This window comes from Heterodontus francisci, chromosome 3 (assembly GCF_036365525.1).
Source record: "Heterodontus francisci isolate sHetFra1 chromosome 3, sHetFra1.hap1, whole genome shotgun sequence".
Lineage (NCBI taxonomy): Eukaryota > Metazoa > Chordata > Chondrichthyes > Heterodontiformes > Heterodontidae > Heterodontus > Heterodontus francisci.
This window is the reverse complement of record NC_090373.1, coordinates 200,112,942-200,133,742: the sequence shown is the minus strand read 5'-3', so window position 1 is coordinate 200,133,742 and position 20,801 is coordinate 200,112,942. Positions and strand designations below refer to the sequence as shown.

At 46.4% G+C, this 20,801-nt stretch overlaps 1 protein-coding gene across 4 annotated transcripts in view; it reads right to left on the bottom strand.

Moving 5' to 3' along the window:
* The window catches only part of LOC137366082 (cullin-9), a 413,970-nt gene that overhangs the window by 20,821 nt on the left and 372,348 nt on the right, over positions 1 to 20,801 (bottom strand). For all 4 annotated transcript variants that reach the window (XM_068028163.1, XM_068028162.1, XM_068028164.1 and 1 more), the window contains exons 32-36: positions 10,954 to 11,118; positions 9,718 to 9,881; positions 7,067 to 7,160; positions 5,895 to 5,969; positions 5,092 to 5,202 (exon numbers count right to left, since the gene is read on the bottom strand). In XM_068028163.1, coding sequence (XP_067884264.1) covers positions 5,092 to 5,202; positions 5,895 to 5,969; positions 7,067 to 7,160; positions 9,718 to 9,881; positions 10,954 to 11,118 — 609 coding nt within the window. The remainder of the gene's footprint in view (positions 1 to 5,091; positions 5,203 to 5,894; positions 5,970 to 7,066; positions 7,161 to 9,717; positions 9,882 to 10,953; positions 11,119 to 20,801) is intronic.

Sequence of the window (20,801 nt, the reverse complement as noted above, 5' to 3'; positions counted from 1 at the left end):
GCATATTTTGAGCACCTTTCCAGTTTTATGACTGAGTTTTGAATCTTAGTGGTGCTGCTGTGCTGACTGGAGGCAGAATGAGAGAATCTTCACAGACTGCTCTCATCAGCAAGCAGCTTGTTTCAGGTCATGGACAGACACTGTTTTGACCGAGGTGGGAAGAGTGCACTGTCTTTTCTAGTTCCACTTCTCCACAGGTCACAACATCTATTTAAATGTTTACCCAGTTACCGATACAACCAATCATATACTTTTTTTAAATCCCAAAATAAAATACACCAACCAGGTTTCTTAAATAAAAACAAAATTATCAGTTTATTATAAAACAAGACTCAACCAGTAACGGGGCAAAGCATTAACACACCAATTAAGTTCCCTTTTTAAAAATTCCCCAATTACGCTCACACACACTGGAAAAAACACAAATTCACTCTGCAGAGATCTGTTATGAAAAAAAAAAACAACTTTGTCAAATACTTGTTAATTCTTGATGAAAAAAACAAAAGATATGGAAGGAAGGCAGTAGTCCCGTTTTTGGTCTGGCATCCTGGTATAAGGAGATGGGTCACTAGGATCGTTTCAGAAGCAGTCCGTTCTGGAGATGTTGAGAATTATTTTAGTAGGTTTCTAGGAGAAAGGTTTTTCCGCCAGCACACACTTGAATCGCAGGATATTTTTTTCAGCTCCTCAGGAGCTATACGGCACCAGGGATTTTTTTTTCCACACTGGATTGTGACAGGATTTCTTCAAAAAGGTAGAGGTGGTGGTGAGCTGGGTGCTTTCTTTTCTCCTTGGCAGGAAAACACCAACGGTCTTCAAACAGTTCACAGCACAACTAAAACTGAAAACAATGTTCAAAACCCCCAGTGACTCGGCCTCCTGACCTCCATAAACCTTGACGTGTGGCTTCTCTGTAACCATTTCCCCAGGTCACCAAGGCTTCTGCTGTTTTCTGAGCCCAAATCACAGGTGAGCTCCAGCACAGGTGGCTTCCAAACAACATCTTGTCCTGTCAGTGAACTTGGATTAAAAAACACATCCATGGAATCTTTTCAGCTTTAACACAAGTTCTAAAAAAAAAATTAATAATGAAAGCACTTTCGTAACAATATCCTCAATCAGGGACATGTGGAATGGCACAGAATACACTGAACCGAAACATAAACATTGAAATCTAGAAAATAGGAACAGGAGGCCATTCGGCCCTTCCAGCCTGCTCCGCCATTCATCATCATGGCTGATCATCCAACTCAGTAACTTGTTCCCGCTTTCCCCATATCCTTAAATCCAAGAGCTATATCTAACTCCTTCTTGAAAACATACAATGTTTTGGCCTCAACTGCTTTCTGTGGTAGTGAATTCCACAGGCTCACCACTCTCTGGGTGAAGTAATTTCTCCTCATCTCAGTCCTGAAAGGTTTACCCAGTACCCTTAGACTATGACCCCTGGTTGTGGACTCCCCCACCATCGGGAACATCCTTCCTGCATCTATCCTGTCAAGTCCTGTTAGAATTTTATAGGTTTCTATGAGATTCCCCTCACTCTTCTGAACTCCAGCGAATATAATCATAACTGACTCAATCTCTCCTCATACGTCAGTCCCGCCATCCCAGGAATCAGTCTGGTAAACCTTCGCTGCACTCCCTCTATAGCAAGAACATCCTTACTCAGATAAAGAAACCAAAACTGCACACAATATTCCAGGTGTGGCCTCACCAAGGCCCTGTATAATTGCAGCAAGACATCCCTGCTCCTGTACTCGAATCCTCTCACTATGAAGGCCAACATACCACTTGCCTTGTTTACCGCCTGTTGCACATGCATGCTTACCTTCAGCGACTGGTGTACGAGAACACCCAGGTCTCGCTGCATATTCCCCTCTCTCAGTTTATAGCCAGCCATTCAGATAATAATCTGCCTTCCTGTTTTTACTACCAAAGTGGATAACCTCACATTTATCCACATTTTACTGCATCTGCCATGCATTTGCCCACTCTCTCAACTGATCCAAATCACCCTGAAGCCTCTCTGCATCCTCCTCACAACTCACCCTCCCACCCAGTTTTGTCTCATCTGCAAATCTGGAGATATTACATTTAGTTCCCTCATCTAAATCATTAATGTATATTGTGAATAGCTGGGGTCCTAGCACCGATCCCTGCGGTACCCCACTAGTTACTGCCTGCCATTTGGAAAAAGACCTATTTATTCCTACTCTTTGTTTCCTGTCTGCTAACCAATTTTCTATCCATTGCAATACACTACCCTCAATCCCATGCGCTTTAATTTTACACGCTAATCTCTTATGTGGGACTTTGTCGAAAGCCTTCTGAAAGTCCAAATAAACCACATCCAGCCGCTCCCCCTCATCAACTCTACTAGTTACATCCTGGAAGAATTCTAGTAGATTTGTCAAGCATGATTTCCCCTTTTGTAAATCCAAGCTGACTCTGCCCGATTCTACCACTGTTCTCTAAGTGCTCTGCTATAAAATCTTTAATAATGGTTTCCAGAATTTTCCCCACTACTGACGTCAGGCTGACTGGTCTATAATTTCCTGCTTTCTCTCTACCTCCCTTTTTAAATAGTGAGGTTACATTAGCTACCCTCCAATCTGTAGGAACTGTTCCAGAGTCTATAGAATCTTGGAAGATGACCACCAATGCATCCACTATTTCTAGGGCCACTTCCTTAAGTACTCTGGGATGCATACCATCAGGCCCTGGGGATTTATCGGCCTTCAATCCCATCAATTTCCCCAACACCATTTCTCTACTAATACTGATTTCCTTCAGTTCCTCCCTCTCACTAAACCCTGTGTTCCCCAATATTTCTGGTATGATATTTGTGTCCTCCTTAGTGAAGACAGAACCAAAGTATGCATTTAGTTGGTCAGCCATTTCTTTGTTCCCCATAATAAATTCCCCTGTTTCTGACAGTAAGGGACCTACATCTGTCTTCACATACCTATAGAAACTTTTACAGCCAGTTTTTATGTTCTCCGCAAGCTTGCTCTTGTTCTCTATTTTTCTCCTTCTTAATCAATCCCTTGGTCCTCTTTTGCTGAATTCTAAACTGCTCCCAATCCTCAGGTCTGTTGTTCTTTCTGGTGAATTTGTATGCCTCTTCCTTGGATCTAATGCTATCTCTAATTTCCCTTGTAAGCCATGGTTTGCCTACCTTTCCCGTTTTACTTTTGCGCCAGACAGGAATAAACAATTGTTGCAGTTCATCCATGCGCTCTTTGAATGTTTGCCATTGCCTTTCCATCGTCGTCCCTTGAAGTAATATTTCCCAATCTATCATAACCAACTCGCGCCTCATACCTTCGTAGTTTCTTTTACTAAGATTCAGGACCCTAGTCTCAGAATCAACTACGTCACTCTCCATCTTGATGAAGAATTCTATCGCATTACGGTTGCTCATCCCCAAAAGGTCCTGCCTGCAACAAAACCTTCATTGACTTCTCAATTGTAACTTTTCTCCCTACCCCTGGGGGGGTGGACAGCTCCAGGCGTCGGCCCTGGGGGGGGGGGGGTGGACGGCTCCAGGCGTCGGCCCTGGGGGGGGGGGGGGGGGTGGACGGCTCCAGGCGTCGGCCCTGGGGGGGGTGGACGGCTCCAGGCGTCGGCCCTGGGGGGGGTGGACGGCTCCAGGCGTCGGCCCTGGGGGGGGTGGACGGCTCCAGGCGTCGGCCCTGGGGGGGGTGGACGGCTCCAGGCGTCGGCCCTGGGGGGGGTGGACGGCTCCAGGCGTCGGCCCTGGGGGGGGTGGACGGCTCCAGGCGTCGGCCCTGGGGGGGGTGGACGGCTCCAGGCGTCGGCCCTGGGGGGGGTGGACGGCTCCAGGCGTCGGCCCTGGGGGGGGTGGACGGCTCCAGGCGTCGGCCCTGGGGGGGGTGGACGGCTCCAGGCGTCGGTCCTGGGGGGGGTGGACGGCTCCAGGCGTCGGTCCTGGGGGGGGTGGACGGCTCCAGGCGTCGGTCCTGGGGGGGGTGGACGGCTCCAGGCGTCGGTCCTGGGGGGGGTGGACGGCTCCAGGCGTCGGTCCTGGGGGGGGTGGACGGCTCCAGGCGTCGGTCCTGGGGGGGGTGGACGGCTCCAGGCGTCGGTCCTGGGGGGGGTGGACGGCTCCAGGCGTCGGTCCTGGGGGGGGTGGACGGCTCCAGGCGTCGGTCCTGGGGGGGGTGGACGGCTCCAGGCGTCGGTCCTGGGGGGGGTGGACGGCTCCAGGCGTCGGTCCTGGGGGGGGTGGACGGCTCCAGGCGTCGGTCCTGGGGGGGGTGGACGGCTCCAGGCGTCGGTCCTGGGGGGGGTGGACGGCTCCAGGCGTCGGTCCTGGGGGGGGTGGACGGCTCCAGGCGTCGGTCCTGGGGGGGGTGGACGGCTCCAGGCGTCGGTCCTGGGGGGGGTGGACGGCTCCAGGCGTCGGTCCTGGGGGGGGTGGACGGCTCCAGGCGTCGGTCCTGGGGGGGGTGGACGGCTCCAGGCGTCGGTCCTGGGGGGGGTGGACGGCTCCAGGCGTCGGTCCTGGGGGGGGGTGGACGGCTCCAGGCGTCGGTCCTGGGGGGGGGTGGACGGCTCCAGGCGTCGGTCCTGGGGGGGGTGGACGGCTCCAGGCGTCGGTCCTGGGGGGGGTGGACGGCTCCAGGCGTCGGCCCTGGGGGGAGAAACGGTCCACAGCTGACCACAGTCCCCTCATCAGCTTTCCTTCCACTTCTGACTTCCAGAAGGGCTCAGTGGATAGCAATAAGAAACAAGAACCCTGGCTGCTTTTAGCACCCTTAGCTCGGGAATACAGGGCTAAATGTCAGGTTCCCAGCACTGCCCTGTGAGAGATTAGCAAAGTCAGCTAAAATCATCAATCTCAAAAATAATCACCAATTGATCACATATTGGGTAATACCTGGTTGTTACAGGTAGTCACAGTGAAAGGCATGCTTAATGAGAAAGGCTGAGATCAATATTCACCACTCTATTGTTTCAAGTTACGAAGGTCACTGACCGTGCACTGACTGTAGAACAACAATTCACCAAGTTGTGGGACAAGAGGAGGCAGTTAGTTTAAAGAGCTGTCCACTGGACTCTCACCTTCCTCGCTTGAGCAAGCATCTTACAGGCATCGATAACAAATGTTAGTGACTTCATTTGCAAGGCTTCATTAATCGCAGAGACTTTTGCTTCTAAATTAATGGCAAAGTCCTGTAACAAATAAAAATACAATTTTAAAATTGTTGACTGGACAGAGTCTCCTACTAACCAGCTGTAGATTTCTCAATAATCAGTGATCACACTGTCAGAATAATTCACTGCCTCTCCCAAGCTCCCCCCACAGCTTGGCCCCCTCCTCCCCAAAACCCAACATCGAGCGAGCCCTGACCCCCCAACCCTGCACTGACCCCCACCCTCCACTACTTTATCAAAATATTTGAAGTACCTTGTTTGTATCATTTCTAAACTTTCCAAGCCCCTAGAAATGGAACATAAGTTTTAGGTAAACCAGCCTCAGATCTTAACTCTTTCAGATCTGCTATCACACTATACCATCTCCAGGGCCAATGTACATTTCTTGTGCAGCAGTGCCCAGTACTGAACACAGCTACTTTAGATGGAGTCTGACCAAGGTTCTATAGTGAACCATCACTTCCTCACTTTTGTATATCAACCCCCAGTGATAAAAGACCAATTGCATTCGCCAACCAGACCAGATTCATTAAATGAGTGCAATCAAGACAAAGTTTCATCAGAATCATATCAGAAATCAATCTTCCACTGTACAGGTCACTTAACCTCCTCTATTGCAGTTTCCCATTTCAACTGAGAACTTTAATGTAAAGTTAGTGACATCAGAAGTTTCTTCAATCAGGACATGTGCAGGAACTCTGTGCACTCACCCTTGCCTGATGGTGAAAAGTGCATCTCTCGTTATAATCGTGAAAGCGCTTCTCTTGCCTTGCTGCTTTACTGACCTGTGCAAAGACACAATAACTTAATACTTCATTTAAAAATACTTCAAATTGAAAAGTAGCCGACAAGCTGGAGGATACAGCAGGGAACTGTAACTCCTCTGTTAGCTAACCAATCTTTTACCCATGCTAATATGTTACCCCCTACACCAGGAGCCGAGCCTTGTGTCACCTGGTCACCTCTTCATTTACCTCATCTTCCCTTTTACTTGTACCATGGGACCTTGGTCTTGGTTCCTCAATGATCAAAGGAAAAAAAGGGAGATGCCTACACAAGTTAAACATACACAGCCTGGGAAATCACTGAGTAGAATTCACACTTTGGTTCCCATGAAGTGAGGGGAGGAAAAGCAGAAATAAATTTGGCTGTTGGGGGAGCCCTCAGAAACTCCAATATAAATAAGAATTTACCAGCTGAAGAATTAAATGCAAACATTATCACTAAACAGCGATAAAGCACATTGGTGGAACACAATGCCACTAAAGGATAACCTGTTTTCTCCTATAAACAATTGGCAGCTTCCCAATAGCTCAGTTGGTAAGTGTACCATGTAGCATGGATCCATATTAAGTAATGTATACGAGGAGGGCACCAGATTCAATCACTGACTTCTGGGAAGTTAGTTGATCTAAGGCAAATGTTGTTGGGGAGCTATGGTGGGCTTAGTTATCCTGGGCTTTGGACTATGGAAGCAGAGACACCAGCCAGCATCCCAATCCCGAGTATTAGCCAGATGAGGAGAGTCAGACTCTGCTGTGATGCCTTCTACAGTTAAACATTCACTGAAGAATAGCCACTTGGGCCAGGTAGCAGAATGACAGCATTACTGGAGCTGTTCTGTAGTATGAAAGAGCATCTTCCAAAGGGGGAAGGGGGTAACAGGGAGAAGTACAGGTAAGGGAATAAATAAAAAGTAAATAAATTAAATATGTACATTACATTAGGAACAGAATCATTTTGACAGCATTCAGTCATTACAAAGCCCAAAATTCAGTGCCACGCACAACATTTAAAAATGCGCAGTACAGTCACAGCACACACATATGTCTAAAAACAATTTGTGTTATTGCGACTTTCTGGTGACGCAGTTTGATCTCACCATAGCTGAGCAGTTGTAGTAATCTTTGTGTGTTGGCTTCCATGGCTTTAAGCACCGCCAGCAAAATCCATGATTACACTTGGCACATGTCATGCTGTAAAAGATACAAAACAGAGTCCTTAATCAGAGGTACAAGAGCTCAACTTACTGAACAACTCATCCCTTTTATTATTGCACCACTCTTTACTGAACTCCTCACAAACGTGCACAAAATCCTGAACATTGTGGCCTTCTTCTTGAAGTAGCACAAATTTGCCAGCTGATGTACTCTGGTCTGAATGAATGTTAATATGATAGAGTCCCCAGTAACCGTGAAGTTATAATTCCACCTCACACAGCCAAACAGCAGATTGTTTCAAAGGATAGTCATTTGATCGCCCAACCATGTAGAGGTGGGTCAGATCAGTTCCACTAGTTTTCCCAAAGCTGTTAAACACCTCACAATAAGGAAGTGCTGCAGTGCACCTGCTGAAAAGAGCAGTCTGGAATGCACTTCCTGAAGTGGTGGTAGAGGCAGGAACCCTCAACATTTCAGAAGTATTTAGATGAGCACTTGAAATGCCATAGCATACAAGGCTACAGACCAAGTGCTGGAAAATGGGATTAGACTAGTTAGGTGCTTGATGGCCGGCACATACACAATGGGCCTGTTTCTGTGCTGTATAACTATGACTCTAGTCTGTTCCACTATAATGGCACAAGGTCTGTGGGCCAGATTGCACATCACTACAGAAGCAGGCTGCTATAAGGCAAGGGGACTTCAGAATAGACTATAGGGTAAGGCCTGAATACAGAAAAAATTATTCAATTTTAAAAGAACTTGGCACTGCACACCAGATCTATTAATGTCCAGGTAGTCCGATTCAGATTAAAGGATTAGCATTATTGGCTGGCATTATCCCATTGTCTATGCTCCTTTGACACTGCTGCCTTAGTGCTGCTGGCAATGGACAGTAAAGGTGCTGCTTTCACTTAGGCTGCTGACTGGCAAGTCTCTGGGAGTAACTGGGAATAATGGCCATTTGGCCAAGGTACCAGAGGGCAGTTGTCTATTATAAACCCAACATCTTCATCAGGGCAAGCGAAGGAGGCAACAGGCCACAAATACTACGAAAGAAAAAAACTAAACGTTGACAAAACAAAGCAGGACAGTCAGTGTAAGACAGGCTAACACTCCAGGGGTAACCCTTCATCAGAAATGTCTGACTTTTTCTTTTCACATGATGGATCTGCCAGTTACTTCTAACATTTCCTGTCTATTTTTATTACATTAAAAGCATGGCAGGTTGTTCAACCTTGCCCGTCTAAAAGCAAAGACCAAAGTACGGAAAGTCCTCATCAGGGAACGCCTCTTTGCAGACGATGCTGCATTAACATCTCACACTGAAGAGTGTCTGCAGAGTCTCATCGACAGGTTTGCGGCTGCCTGCAACGAATTTGGCCTAACCATCAGCCTCAAGGAAACGAACATCATGGGACAGGACGTCAGAAATGCTCCATCCATCAATATCGGCGACCACACTCTGGAAGTGGTTCAAGAGTTCACCTACTTAGGCTCAACTATCACCAGTAACTTGTCTCTCGATGCAGAAATCAACAAGCACATGGGAAAGGCTTCCGCTGCTATGTCCAGACTGGCCAAGAGAGTGTGGGAAAATGGCGCACTGACACAGAACACAAAAGTCCGAGTGTATCAAGCCTGTGTCCTCAGTACCTTGCTCTATGGCAGTGAGCCCCGGACAACGTACGTCAGCCAAGAGCGATGTCTCAATTCATTCCATCTTCGCTGTCTCTGGAGAATCCTTGGCATCAGGTGGCAGGACCGTACCTCCAACACAGAAGTCCTCGAGGCAGCCAACATCCCCAGTATATACACACTACTGAGTCAGCGGCGCTTGAGATGGCTTGGCCATGTGAGCCGCATGAAAGATGGCAGGATCCCCAAAGACACATTGTACAGCGAGCTCGCCACTGGTATCAGACCCACCGGCCGTCCATGTCTCCGCTTTAAAGACGTCTGCAAACGCGACATGAAGTCCTGTGACATTGATCACAAGTCGTGGGAGTCAGTTGCCAGTGATCGCCAGAGCTGGCGGGCAGCCATAAAGGCGGGGCTAAAGTGTGGCGAGTCGAAGAGACTTAGCAGTTGGCAGGAAAAAAGACAGAAGCGCAAAGGGAGAGCCAACTGTGTAACAGCCCCAACAACCAATTTTATCTGCAGCGCCTGTGGAAGAGTCTGTCACTCTAGAATTGGCCTTCATAACCACTCCAGGTGCTGCTCCACAAACCACTGACCACCTCCAGGCGCTTATCCATTGTCTCTCGATACAAGGAGGCCAAAGAAAGAAGAAAAGCAAGGCAAATCAGGAAGCACTTTTACACACAAAGGTAGAAATATAGAACTCTCTCCCACAACAGGATGTGGTGCTGGGGTCAGTTGGAGCTTTCAAGGCAGAGATGGATAGATTTTTGTTGGGAAAGGGCATCACAGGATTTGGAGCAAATGGAGTTGATGTGTCGATCAGCCGTAAACCACCTGAACGGCATAGCAGGCCCGAGGCTTTGTCTGGCCTCCTCCTGTTCCTAATGTTCTTTGTGAAGATCAAAGAGCTTATATTTAAAAAGAGATATTTATGTATAAATTGACTCACTGAAGACAGCCCTCGTTCTTCTCAATCTGGGCATGGCAGCTTGGGCAGCGTTTGGAGATAAGTTTTGCCAGGTGTTTACTTTGTGCTTCCATTGTCATTCCCTCGTAGTAACCACCGTCATCTATCCACTGGGACATGTGGCTGCAGCTGGCAGGGTAGTGTGCCTAGAATAAACACCAGAGAAGGCAGGCAGGTCAGAGAATGCTGCAGGATTTAAATATGAAAAGCACACACTTGCGAGCTTGGTGTGGCCTCTGATTGTGACACATCAGCTGAGAATTGACCAATGCAATTTCAGAAGATAAAATTCCAGGAAAATGCTCTAAACTTCACCAAAAAAGCTGCTCTCAACACTACACCACCTCCTTCCCTCCATTACTTACACAAACCTTCCACTCAACCTCCATGATACCCCTCCCCATTACAAACTCCCTAACCTTGCCCTCCCCACTACCATCTCAGTAGATTGTGCCAGTGGCCTCAGGACTAAGGGAGGATCAGCCAGGCTTTGCAGTCTTCATCACCATCCAGTGACCTGCTGGAACTAGGCCAAGGAGTGATGCCCACTGCGTTGAGGTACTGGATGATGATCAGTCTGCTGTACAACCACAATCTGATACAAGTTAGTGACTTCAGGGAGCTGAGAAAATGCGAGATTTAAGGAGGAAAAACATTTTAAAGCCACAGGTTAACTACATTCAAAATGATCAGAGCACAAGGAAAGAAAGCTCGATTTTGATTGACTCTTGGGGGAAGACACTGCAGTCTTGAGACTACAGTGTGCTAGGTGGTGGGACTCACCAACACCCTTCATGGCTTGATCAAAACTGCAGCCTTACTCTCAGAGTCACCAGGCCAACAGCAGGCATCTCCCCAGAGAGGGGAGAAAAGAAGCACTCACAACTCACACTCATACAGCTGTTTGTGTCCAGATCAAAGGCAGAATTGCAAGAATGTACTTCTCAGCACCTTTGACATGGAAGACCCAATAAAGGGAGAATTTACCAGGGGGGAAAAAAGCACAACTTTATTTTGCTCCTTTCACAACAGCAGGAGATCCCAAAGCACTTCACAAAGCACCTGAGGAGGCAGATGGGGCCTCAGTTTAATGTCTCATCCGATAGATGGAATCTCCAACAATGCAACACTCCTTCATTGTTGCACTGGAGAGTAAGCCTAGATTTCAGAGAAGGAGAGCGCTTTTGGATTACATACTCTTTTGGATTACATATTTACCTCTGGGAAATTACAGGAGAAGCAGGAGGACCAACAGCACTTGGAACAAGTGCCGACACTGCCAATCCCCTCCTTACAGAGAATCTGATCACATCCCTGGGGATTGGTGCACCAAGTCAGATTTGAACAGCATTCCACATACCCTCGCAGCAGTGTTTTAGAATACTGTAGGAAAAGAAGAAGCATCATCAAGTCACTACCTCAGGTCCAGCACCTCCAAAGAACAAAACAAAGAACAGTACAGCACAGGAACAGGCCATTCGGCCCTCCAAGCCTGCACCGATCTTGATGCCTGCCGAAACTAACACCTTCTGCACTTCCGGGGACCGTATCCCTCTATTCCCATCCTATTCATGTATTTGTCAAGATGCCTCTTAAACGTCGCTATCGTACCTGCTTCCACCACCTCCCCCGACAGCAAGTTCCAGGCACTCACTACCCTCTGTGTAAAGAACTTGCCTCGCACATCCCCTCTAAACTTTGCCCCTCGCACCTTAAACCTATGCCCCCTAGTAACTGACTCTTACACCCTGGGAAAAAGCTTCTGACTGACTATCCACCCTGTCCATGCCGCTCATAACTTTGTAAACCTCTATCATGTCGCCCCTCCACCTCCGTCATTCCAGTGAAAACAATCCGAATTTTTCCAGCCTCTCCTCATAGCTAATGCCCTCCAGACCAGGCAACATCCTAGTAAACCTCTTCTGTACCCTCTCCAAGGCCTCCACGTCTTTCTGGTAGTGTGGCGACCAGAATTGCATGCAATATTCTAAGTGTGACCTAACTAAGGTTCTGTACAGCTGCAGCATGACTTGCCCCGACTGATGAAGGAAAGCATGCCGTATGCCTTCTTGACTACCTTATCCACCTGCGTTGCCACTTTCAGTGACCTGTGGACCTGTACGCCCAGATCTCTCTGCCTGTCAATACTCCTACGGGTTCTGCCATTTACTGTATACTTCCCACCTGCATTAGACCTTCCAAAATGCATTACCTCACATTTGTCCGGATTAAACTCCAACTGCCATTTCTCCGCCCAAGTCTCCAACCGATCTATATCCTGCTGTATCCTCTGACAATCCTCGTCATTATCCGCAATTCCACCAACCTTTGTGTCGTCTGCAAACTTACGAATCAGACCAGCTACATTTTCCTCCAAATCATTTATATATACTACAACGAGCAAAGGTCCCAGCACTGATCCCTGCGGAACACCACTAGTCACATCCCTCCATTCAGAAAAACACCCTTCCACTGCTACCCTCTGTCTTCTATGACCGAGCCAGTTCTGTATCCATCTTGCCAGCTCACCTCTGATCCCATGTGACTTCACCTTTTGAACCAGTCTGCCATGAGGGACCTTGTCAAAGGCTTTACTGAAGTCCGTATAGATAACATCCACTGCCCTTCCTTCATCAATCATCTCTGTCACTTCCTCAAAAAACTCCATCAAATTAGTGAGACATGACCTCCCCTTCACAAAACCATGCTGTCTCTCGCTAATAAATCCATTTGTTACCAAATGGGAGTAAATCCTGTCCCGAAGAATCCTCTCTAATAATTTCCCTACCACTGACGTAAGGCTCACCGGCCTATAATTTCCTGGATTATCCTTGCTACCCTTCTTAAACAAAGGAACAATATTGGCTATTCTCCAGTCCTCTGGGACCTCACCTGTAGCCAATGAGGATACAAAGATTTCTGTCAAGGCCCCAGCAATTTCTTCCCTTGCCTCCCTCAGTATTTGGGGGTCGATCCCATCAGGCCCTGGGGAGTTATCTACCTTAATGCTTTGCAAGACGCCCAACACCACCTCCTTTTTGATAATGAGATGACTGAGACTATCTACACTCCCTTCCCTTGGCTCATCATCCACCAAGTCCTTCTCCTTGGTGAATACTGATGCAAAGTACTCATTTAGTACCTCGCCCATTTCCTCTGGCTCCACACATAGATTCCCTTCTCTGTCCTTGAGCGGGCCAGCCCTTTCCCCAGTTACCCTCTTGCTCTTTATATACGTATAAAAAGCCTTGGGAGTTTCCTTAATCCTGTTTGCCAATGACTTTTCATGACCCCTTTTAGCCCTCCTGACTCCTTGCTTAAGTTCCTTCCCACTGTCTTTATATTCCTCAAGGGATTCGTCTGTTCCTAGCGTTCCAGCCCTGACAATTGCTTCCGTTTTCTTTTTGACGAGGCTCACAATATCCTGTGTTATCCAAGCTTCCCAAAACTTGCCAAACTTATCCTTCTTCCTCACAGGAACATGCTGGTCCTGGATTCTAATCAACTGACGTTTGAAAGACTCCCACATGTCAGATGTTGATTTACCCTCAAACAGCCGCCCCCAATCTAAATTCTTCAGTTCCTGCCTAATATTGTTATAATTAGCCTTCCACCAATTTAGCACCTTCACCCGAGGACTACTCTTATCCTTATCCACAAGTACCTTAAAACTTATGGATTTATGGTCACTGTTCCCAAAATGCTCCCCGACTGAAACTTCGACCACCTGGCCGGGCTCATTCCCCAACACCAGGTTCAGTACGGCCCCATCCCTAGTTGGACTATCTACGTATTGTTTCAAGAAGCCCTCCTGGATGCTCCTTACAAATTCTGCCCCATCCAAGCCCCTAGCACTAAGTGAGTCCCAGTCAATATCGGGGAAGTTAAAATCACCCACCACTACAACCCTGTTACCTTTCCATCTTTCCAAAATCTGTCTACATATCTGCTCCTCTACCACCCGCTGGCTGTTGGGTGGCCTATAGTAAACCCCCAAGATCGTGACTGTACCCTTCCTATTCCTGAGCTCCACCCATATTGCCTCGCTGCATGACCCCTCTGAGGTGTCCTCCCGCAGTACAGTTGTGATATTCTCCTTAACCAGTAATGCAACTCCCCCACCCCTTCTACATCCCCCTCTATCCCGCCTGAAACTTCTAAATCCTGGAATATTTAGCTGCCAATCCTGTTCATCCCTCAACCAAGTCTCTGTAATAGCAACAACATCATAGCTCCAAGTACTAATCCAAGCTCTAAGTTCATCTGCTTTACCTGATATACTTCTCGCATTGAAACAAATGCACTTCAGACCACCTGTCCCGCTGTGCTCCGCAACATCTCCCTGCCTGCTCTTCCTCTTCGTCTTACTGGCCTTATTTACTAGTTCCCCCTCATTTATTTCACCTGCTGTCCTACTGCTCTGGTTCCCACTCCCCTGCCACACTAGTTTAAACCCTCCCGAGTGACGCTAGCAAACCTCACAGCCAGGATATTTGTGCCCCTCCAGTTTAGATGCAACCCGTCCTTCTTGCACAGGCCCCATCTGTCCCTGAAGAGATCCCAATGGTCCGGATATCTGAAACCTCCCTTCTACACCAGCTGTTCAGCCACGTGTGTGGCTGCACTACCTTCCTATTTCTAGCCTCACTGGCACGTGGCACAGGGAGTAATCCTGAGATTACAACCCAAGAGGTCCTGTCTTTTAACTTACTACCTAACTCCCTAAATTCCCCCTGCAGGACCTCGTCACTCTTCCTGCCTATGTCGTTGGTACCGATGTGTACCACAACCTCTGGCTGTTCACACTCCCCCTTCAGAATGCCCCCTTGTCCGTTCAGAGACATCCTTGACCCTGGCACCAGGGAGGCAACATACCATCCTGGAGTCTCTTTCACGTCCACAGAAGCGCCTATCTGTGCCCCTGACTATAGAGTCCCCGATAACTATTGCTCTTCTGCGCTTTGTCCTTCTCTGCTGAACAACAGTGCCAGCCGTGGTGCCACTGCTCTGGCTGCTGCTGTTTTCCCCTGATAGGCCAGCCCCCCAATCGTATCCAAAACGGTATACTTGTTAGAGAGGGGGATAGCCACAGGGGATTCCTGCACTGACTGCCGGCCCCTTCTAGCGGTCACCCATCTATCTGCCTGCACCTTGGGTGTAACCACTTCTCTAAAACTCCTGTCTGTGACGCTTTCCACCACCTGCATGCTCCTAAGTGCATCCAGTTGCTGCTCCAACCGATCCATGCAGTCTGTGAGGAGCTGCAACTGGGTACACTTCCTGCAGATGTAGTCGCCCGGAACGCTGGAAGCATCACGGACTTCCCACATCTCACAGGTGAAGCACTTCACCCCTCTAACTGACATTTCTATCACTAATTAATCAATTAATTTAAAATACTTATTAAATACTTACTAAATTGTTATAATTAACTATATGGTCCCCAGTGCTAGATTCCTAATATAAATACCATACCAGTTCACCAAAACATAAACAAATCACCTTCCTTTTCACTACCTCAGGGTCAGCACCTCCATACCACAGTATACCAAAACAAAAACAAATCACCTTCCTTTTCACTACCTCAGGGTCAGTACCTCCATACCACAGTATACCAAAACAAAAACAAATCACCTTCCTTTTCACTACCTCAGGGTCAGCACCTCCATACCACAGTATACCAAAACAAAAACAAATCACCTTCCTTTTCACTACCTCAGGGTCAGTACCTCCACACCACAGTATACCAAAACATGAACAAATCACCTTCCTTTTCACTACCTCAGGGTCAGTACCTCCACACCACAGTATACCAAAACAAAAACAAATCACCTTCCTTTTCACTACCTCAGGGTCAGTACCTCCACACCACAGTATACCAAAACATGAACAAATCACCTTCCTTTTCACTACCTCAGGGTCAGTACCTCCATACCACAGTACACCAAAACAAAAACAAATCACCTTCCTTTTCACTACCTCAGGGTCAGTACCTCCACACCACAGTATACCAAAACAAAAACAAATCACCTTCCTTTTCACTACCTCAGGGTCAGTACCTCCATACCACAGTATACCAAAACATGAACAAATCACCTTCCTTTTCACTACCTCAGGGTCAGTACCTCCATACCACAGTACACCAAAACAAAAACAAATCACCTTCCTTTTCACTACCTCAGGGTCAGTACCTCCACACCACAGTATACCAAAACATGAACAAATCACCTTCCTTTTCACTACCTCAGGGTCAGTACCTCCATACCACAGTACACCAAAACAAAAACAAATCACCTTCCTTTTCACTACCTCAGGGTCAGTACCTCCACACCACAGTATACCAAAACATGAACAAATCACCTTCCTTTTCACTACCTCAGGGTCAGCACCTCCATACCACAGTATACCAAAACAAAAACAAATCACCTTCCTTTTCACTACCTCAGGGTCAGTACCTCCATACCACAGTATACCAAAACAAAAACAAATCACCTTCCTTTTCACTACCTCAAGGTCAGTACCTCCATACCACAGTATACCAAAACAAAAACAAATCACCTTCCTTTTCACTACCTCAAGGTCAGCACCTCCATACCACAGTATACCAAAACAAAAACAAATCACCTTCCTTTTCACTACTTCAGGGTCAGCACCTCCACACCACAGTCTCCCAAAACAAAAACAAATCACCTTCCTTTTCACTACCTCAGGGTCAGCACCTCCATACCACAGTATACCAAAACAAAAACAAATCACCTTCCTTTTCACTACCTCAGGGTCAGTACCTCCACACCACAGTATACCAAAACAAAAACAAATCACCTTCCTTTTCACTACTTCAGGGTCAGCACCTCCATACCACAGTATACCAAAACATAAACAAATCAGCTTCCTTTTCACTACTTCAGGGTCAGCACCTCCATACCACAGTATACCAAAACATAAACAAATCACCTTCCTTTTCACTACTTCAGGGTCAGCACCTCCATACCACAGTATACCAAAACAAAAACAAATCACCTTCCTTTTCACTACCTCAGGGTCAGCACCTCCACACCACACGATACCAAAACATAAACAAATCACCTTCCTTTTCACTACCTCAGGGTCAGTACCTCCACACCACAGTATACCAAAACAAAAACAAATCACCTTCCTTTTCACTACCTCAAGGTCAGTACCTCCATACCACAGTATACCAAAACATAAACAAATCACCTTCCTTTTCACTACCTCAGGGTCAGCACCTCCAGACCACAGTATACCAAAACATAAACAAATCACCTTCCTTTTCACTACCTCAGGGTCAGCACCTCCATACCACAGTATACCAAAACAAAAACAAATCACCTACCTTTTCACTACCTCAGGGTCAGTACCTCCACACCACAGTATACCAAAACAAAAACAAATCACCTTCCTTTTCACTACTTCAGGGTCAGCACCTCCATACCACAGTATACCAAAACAAAAACAAATCACCTTCCTTTTCACTACTTCAGGGTCAGCACCTCCATACCACAGTATACCAAAACATAAACAAATCACCTTCCTTTTCACTACTTCAGGGTCAGCACCTCCATACCACAGTATACCAAAACAAAAACAAATCACCTTCCTTTTCACTACCTCAGGGTCAGCACCTCCAGACCACAGTATACCAAAACATAAACAAATCACCTTCCTTTTCACTACTTCAGGGTCAGCACCTCCATACCACAGTATACCAAAACATAAACAAATCACCTTCCTTTTCACTACTTCAGGGTCAGCACCTCCATACCACAGTATACCAAAACAAAAACAAATCACCTTCCTTTTCACTACCTCAGGGTCAGCACCTCCAGACCACAGTATACCAAAACATAAACAAATCACCTTTCTTTTCACTACTTCAGGGTCAGCACCTCCATACCACAGTATACCAAAACAAAAACAAATCACCTTCCTTTTCACTACCTCAGGGTCAGTACCTCCATACCACAGTATACCAAAACAAAAACAAATCACCTTCCTTTTCACTACCTCAGGGTCAGCACCTCCATACCACAGTATACCAAAACAAAAACAAATCACCTTCCTTTTCACTACCTCAGGGTCAGTACCTCCACACCACAGTATACCAAAACATGAACAAATCACCTTCCTTTTCACTACCTCAGGGTCAGTACCTCCACACCACAGTATACCAAAACAAAAACAAATCACCTTCCTTTTCACTACCTCAGGGTCAGTACCTCCACACCACAGTATACCAAAACATGAACAAATCACCTTCCTTTTCACTACCTCAGGGTCAGTACCTCCATACCACAGTACACCAAAACAAAAACAAATCACCTTCCTTTTCACTACCTCAGGGTCAGTACCTCCACACCACAGTATACCAAAACAAAAACAAATCACCTTCCTTTTCACTACCTCAGGGTCAGTACCTCCACACCACAGTATACCAAAACATGAACAAATCACCTTCCTTTTCACTACCTCAGGGTCAGTACCTCCATACCACAGTACACCAAAACAAAAACAAATCACCTTCCTTTTCACTACCTCAGGGTCAGTACCTCCATACCACAGTATACCAAAACATGAACAAATCACCTTCCTTTTCACTACCTCAGGGTCAGTACCTCCATACCACAGTACACCAAAACAAAAACAAATCACCTTCCTTTTCACTACCTCAGGGTCAGTACCTCCACACCACAGTATACCAAAACATGAACAAATCACCTTCCTTTTCACTACCTCAGGGTCAGTACCTCCATACCACAGTAAACCAAAACAAAAACAAATCACCTTCCTTTTCACTACCTCAGGGTCAGTACCTCCACACCACAGTATACCAAAACATGAACAAATCACCTTCCTTTTCACTACCTCAGGGTCAGCACCTCCATACCACAGTATACCAAAACAAAAACAAATCACCTTCCTTTTCACTACCTCAGGGTCAGTACCTCCATACCACAGTATACCAAAACAAAAACAAATCACCTTCCTTTTCACTACCTCAAGGTCAGTACCTCCATACCACAGTATACCAAAACAAAAACAAATCACCTTCCTTTTCACTACCTCAAGGTCAGCACCTCCATACCACAGTATACCAAAACAAAAACAAATCACCTTCCTTTTCACTACTTCAGGGTCAGCACCTCCACACCACAGTCTCCCAAAACAAAAACAAATCACCTTCCTTTTCACTACCTCAGGGTCAGCACCTCCATACCACAGTATACCAAAACAAAAACAAATCACCTTCCTTTTCACTACCTCAGGGTCAGTACCTCCACACCACAGTATACCAAAACAAAAACGAATCACCTTCCTTTTCACTACTTCAGGGTCAGCACCTCCATACCACAGTATACCAAAACATAAACAAATCACCTTCCTTTTCACTACTTCAGGGTCAGCACCTCCATACCACAGTATACCAAAACATAAACAAATCACCTTCCTTTTCACTACTTCAGGGTCAGCACCTCCATACCACAGTATACCAAAACAAAAACAAATCACCTTCCTTTTCACTACCTCAGGGTCAGCACCTCCACACCACACGATACCAAAACATAAACAAATCACCTTCCTTTTCACTACCTCAGGGTCAGTACCTCCACACCACAGTATACCAAAACAAAAACAAATCACCTTCCTTTTCACTACCTCAAGGTCAGTACCTCCATACCACAGTATACCAAAACATAAACAAATCACCTTCCTTTTCACTACCTCAGGGTCAGCACCTCCATACCACAGTATACCAAAACATAAACAAATCACCTTCCTTTTCACTACCTCAGGGTCAGCACCTCCATACCACAGTATACCAAAACATAAACAAATCACCTTCCTTTTCACTACCTCAAGGTCAGTACCTCCATACCACAGTATACCAAAACAAAAACAAATCACCTTCCTTTTCACTACCTCAAGGTCAGTACCTCCATACCACAGTATACCAAAACATAAACAAATCACCTTCCTTTTCACTACCTCAGGGTCAGCACCTCCATACCACAGTATACCAAAACAAAAACAAATCACCTACCTTTTCACTACCTCAGGGTCAGTACCTCCACACCACAGTATACCAAAACAAAAACAAATCACCTTCCTTTTCACTACTTCAGGGTCAGCACCTCCATACCACAGTATACCAAAACAAAAACAAATCACCTTCCTTTTCACTACTTCAGGGTCAGCACCTCCATACCACAGTATACCAAAACATAAACAAATCACCTTCCTTTTCACTACTTCAGGGTCAGCACCTCCATACCACAGTATACCAAAACAAAAACAAATCACCTTCCTTTTCACTACCTCAGGGTCAGCACCTCCAGACCACAGTATACCAAAACATAAACAAATCACCTTCCTTTTCACTACTTCAGGGTCAGCACCTCCATACCACAGTATACCAAAACATAAACAAATCACCTTCCTTTTCACTACTTCAGGGTCAGCACCTCCATACCACAGTATACCAAAACAAAAACAAATCACCTTCCTTTTCACTACCTCAGGGTCAGCACCTCCAGACCACAGTATACCAAAACATAAACAAATCACCTTCCTTTTCACTACTTCAGGGTCAGCACCTCCATACCACAGTATACCAAAACAAAAACAAATCACCTTCCTTTTCACTACCTCAGGGTCAGCACCTCCATACCACAGTTTACCAAAACATAAACAAATCACCTTCCTTTTCACTACCTCAGATACCACAGTATACCAAAACATAAACAAATCACCTTCCTTTTCACTACTTCAGGGTCAGCACCTCCATACCACAGTATACCAAAACAAATCACCTTCCTTTTCACTACCAAAGGGTCAGCACCTCCACACCACACGATACCAAAACAAAAACAAATCACCTTCCTTTTCACTAGCTGAGGGTCAGTACCTCCATACCACAGTATACCAAAACAAAAACAAATCACCTTCCTTTTCACTACCTCAAGGTCAGTACCTCCATACCACAGTATACCAAAACTAAAACAAATCACCTTCCTTTTCACTACTTCAGGGTCAGCACCTCCACACCA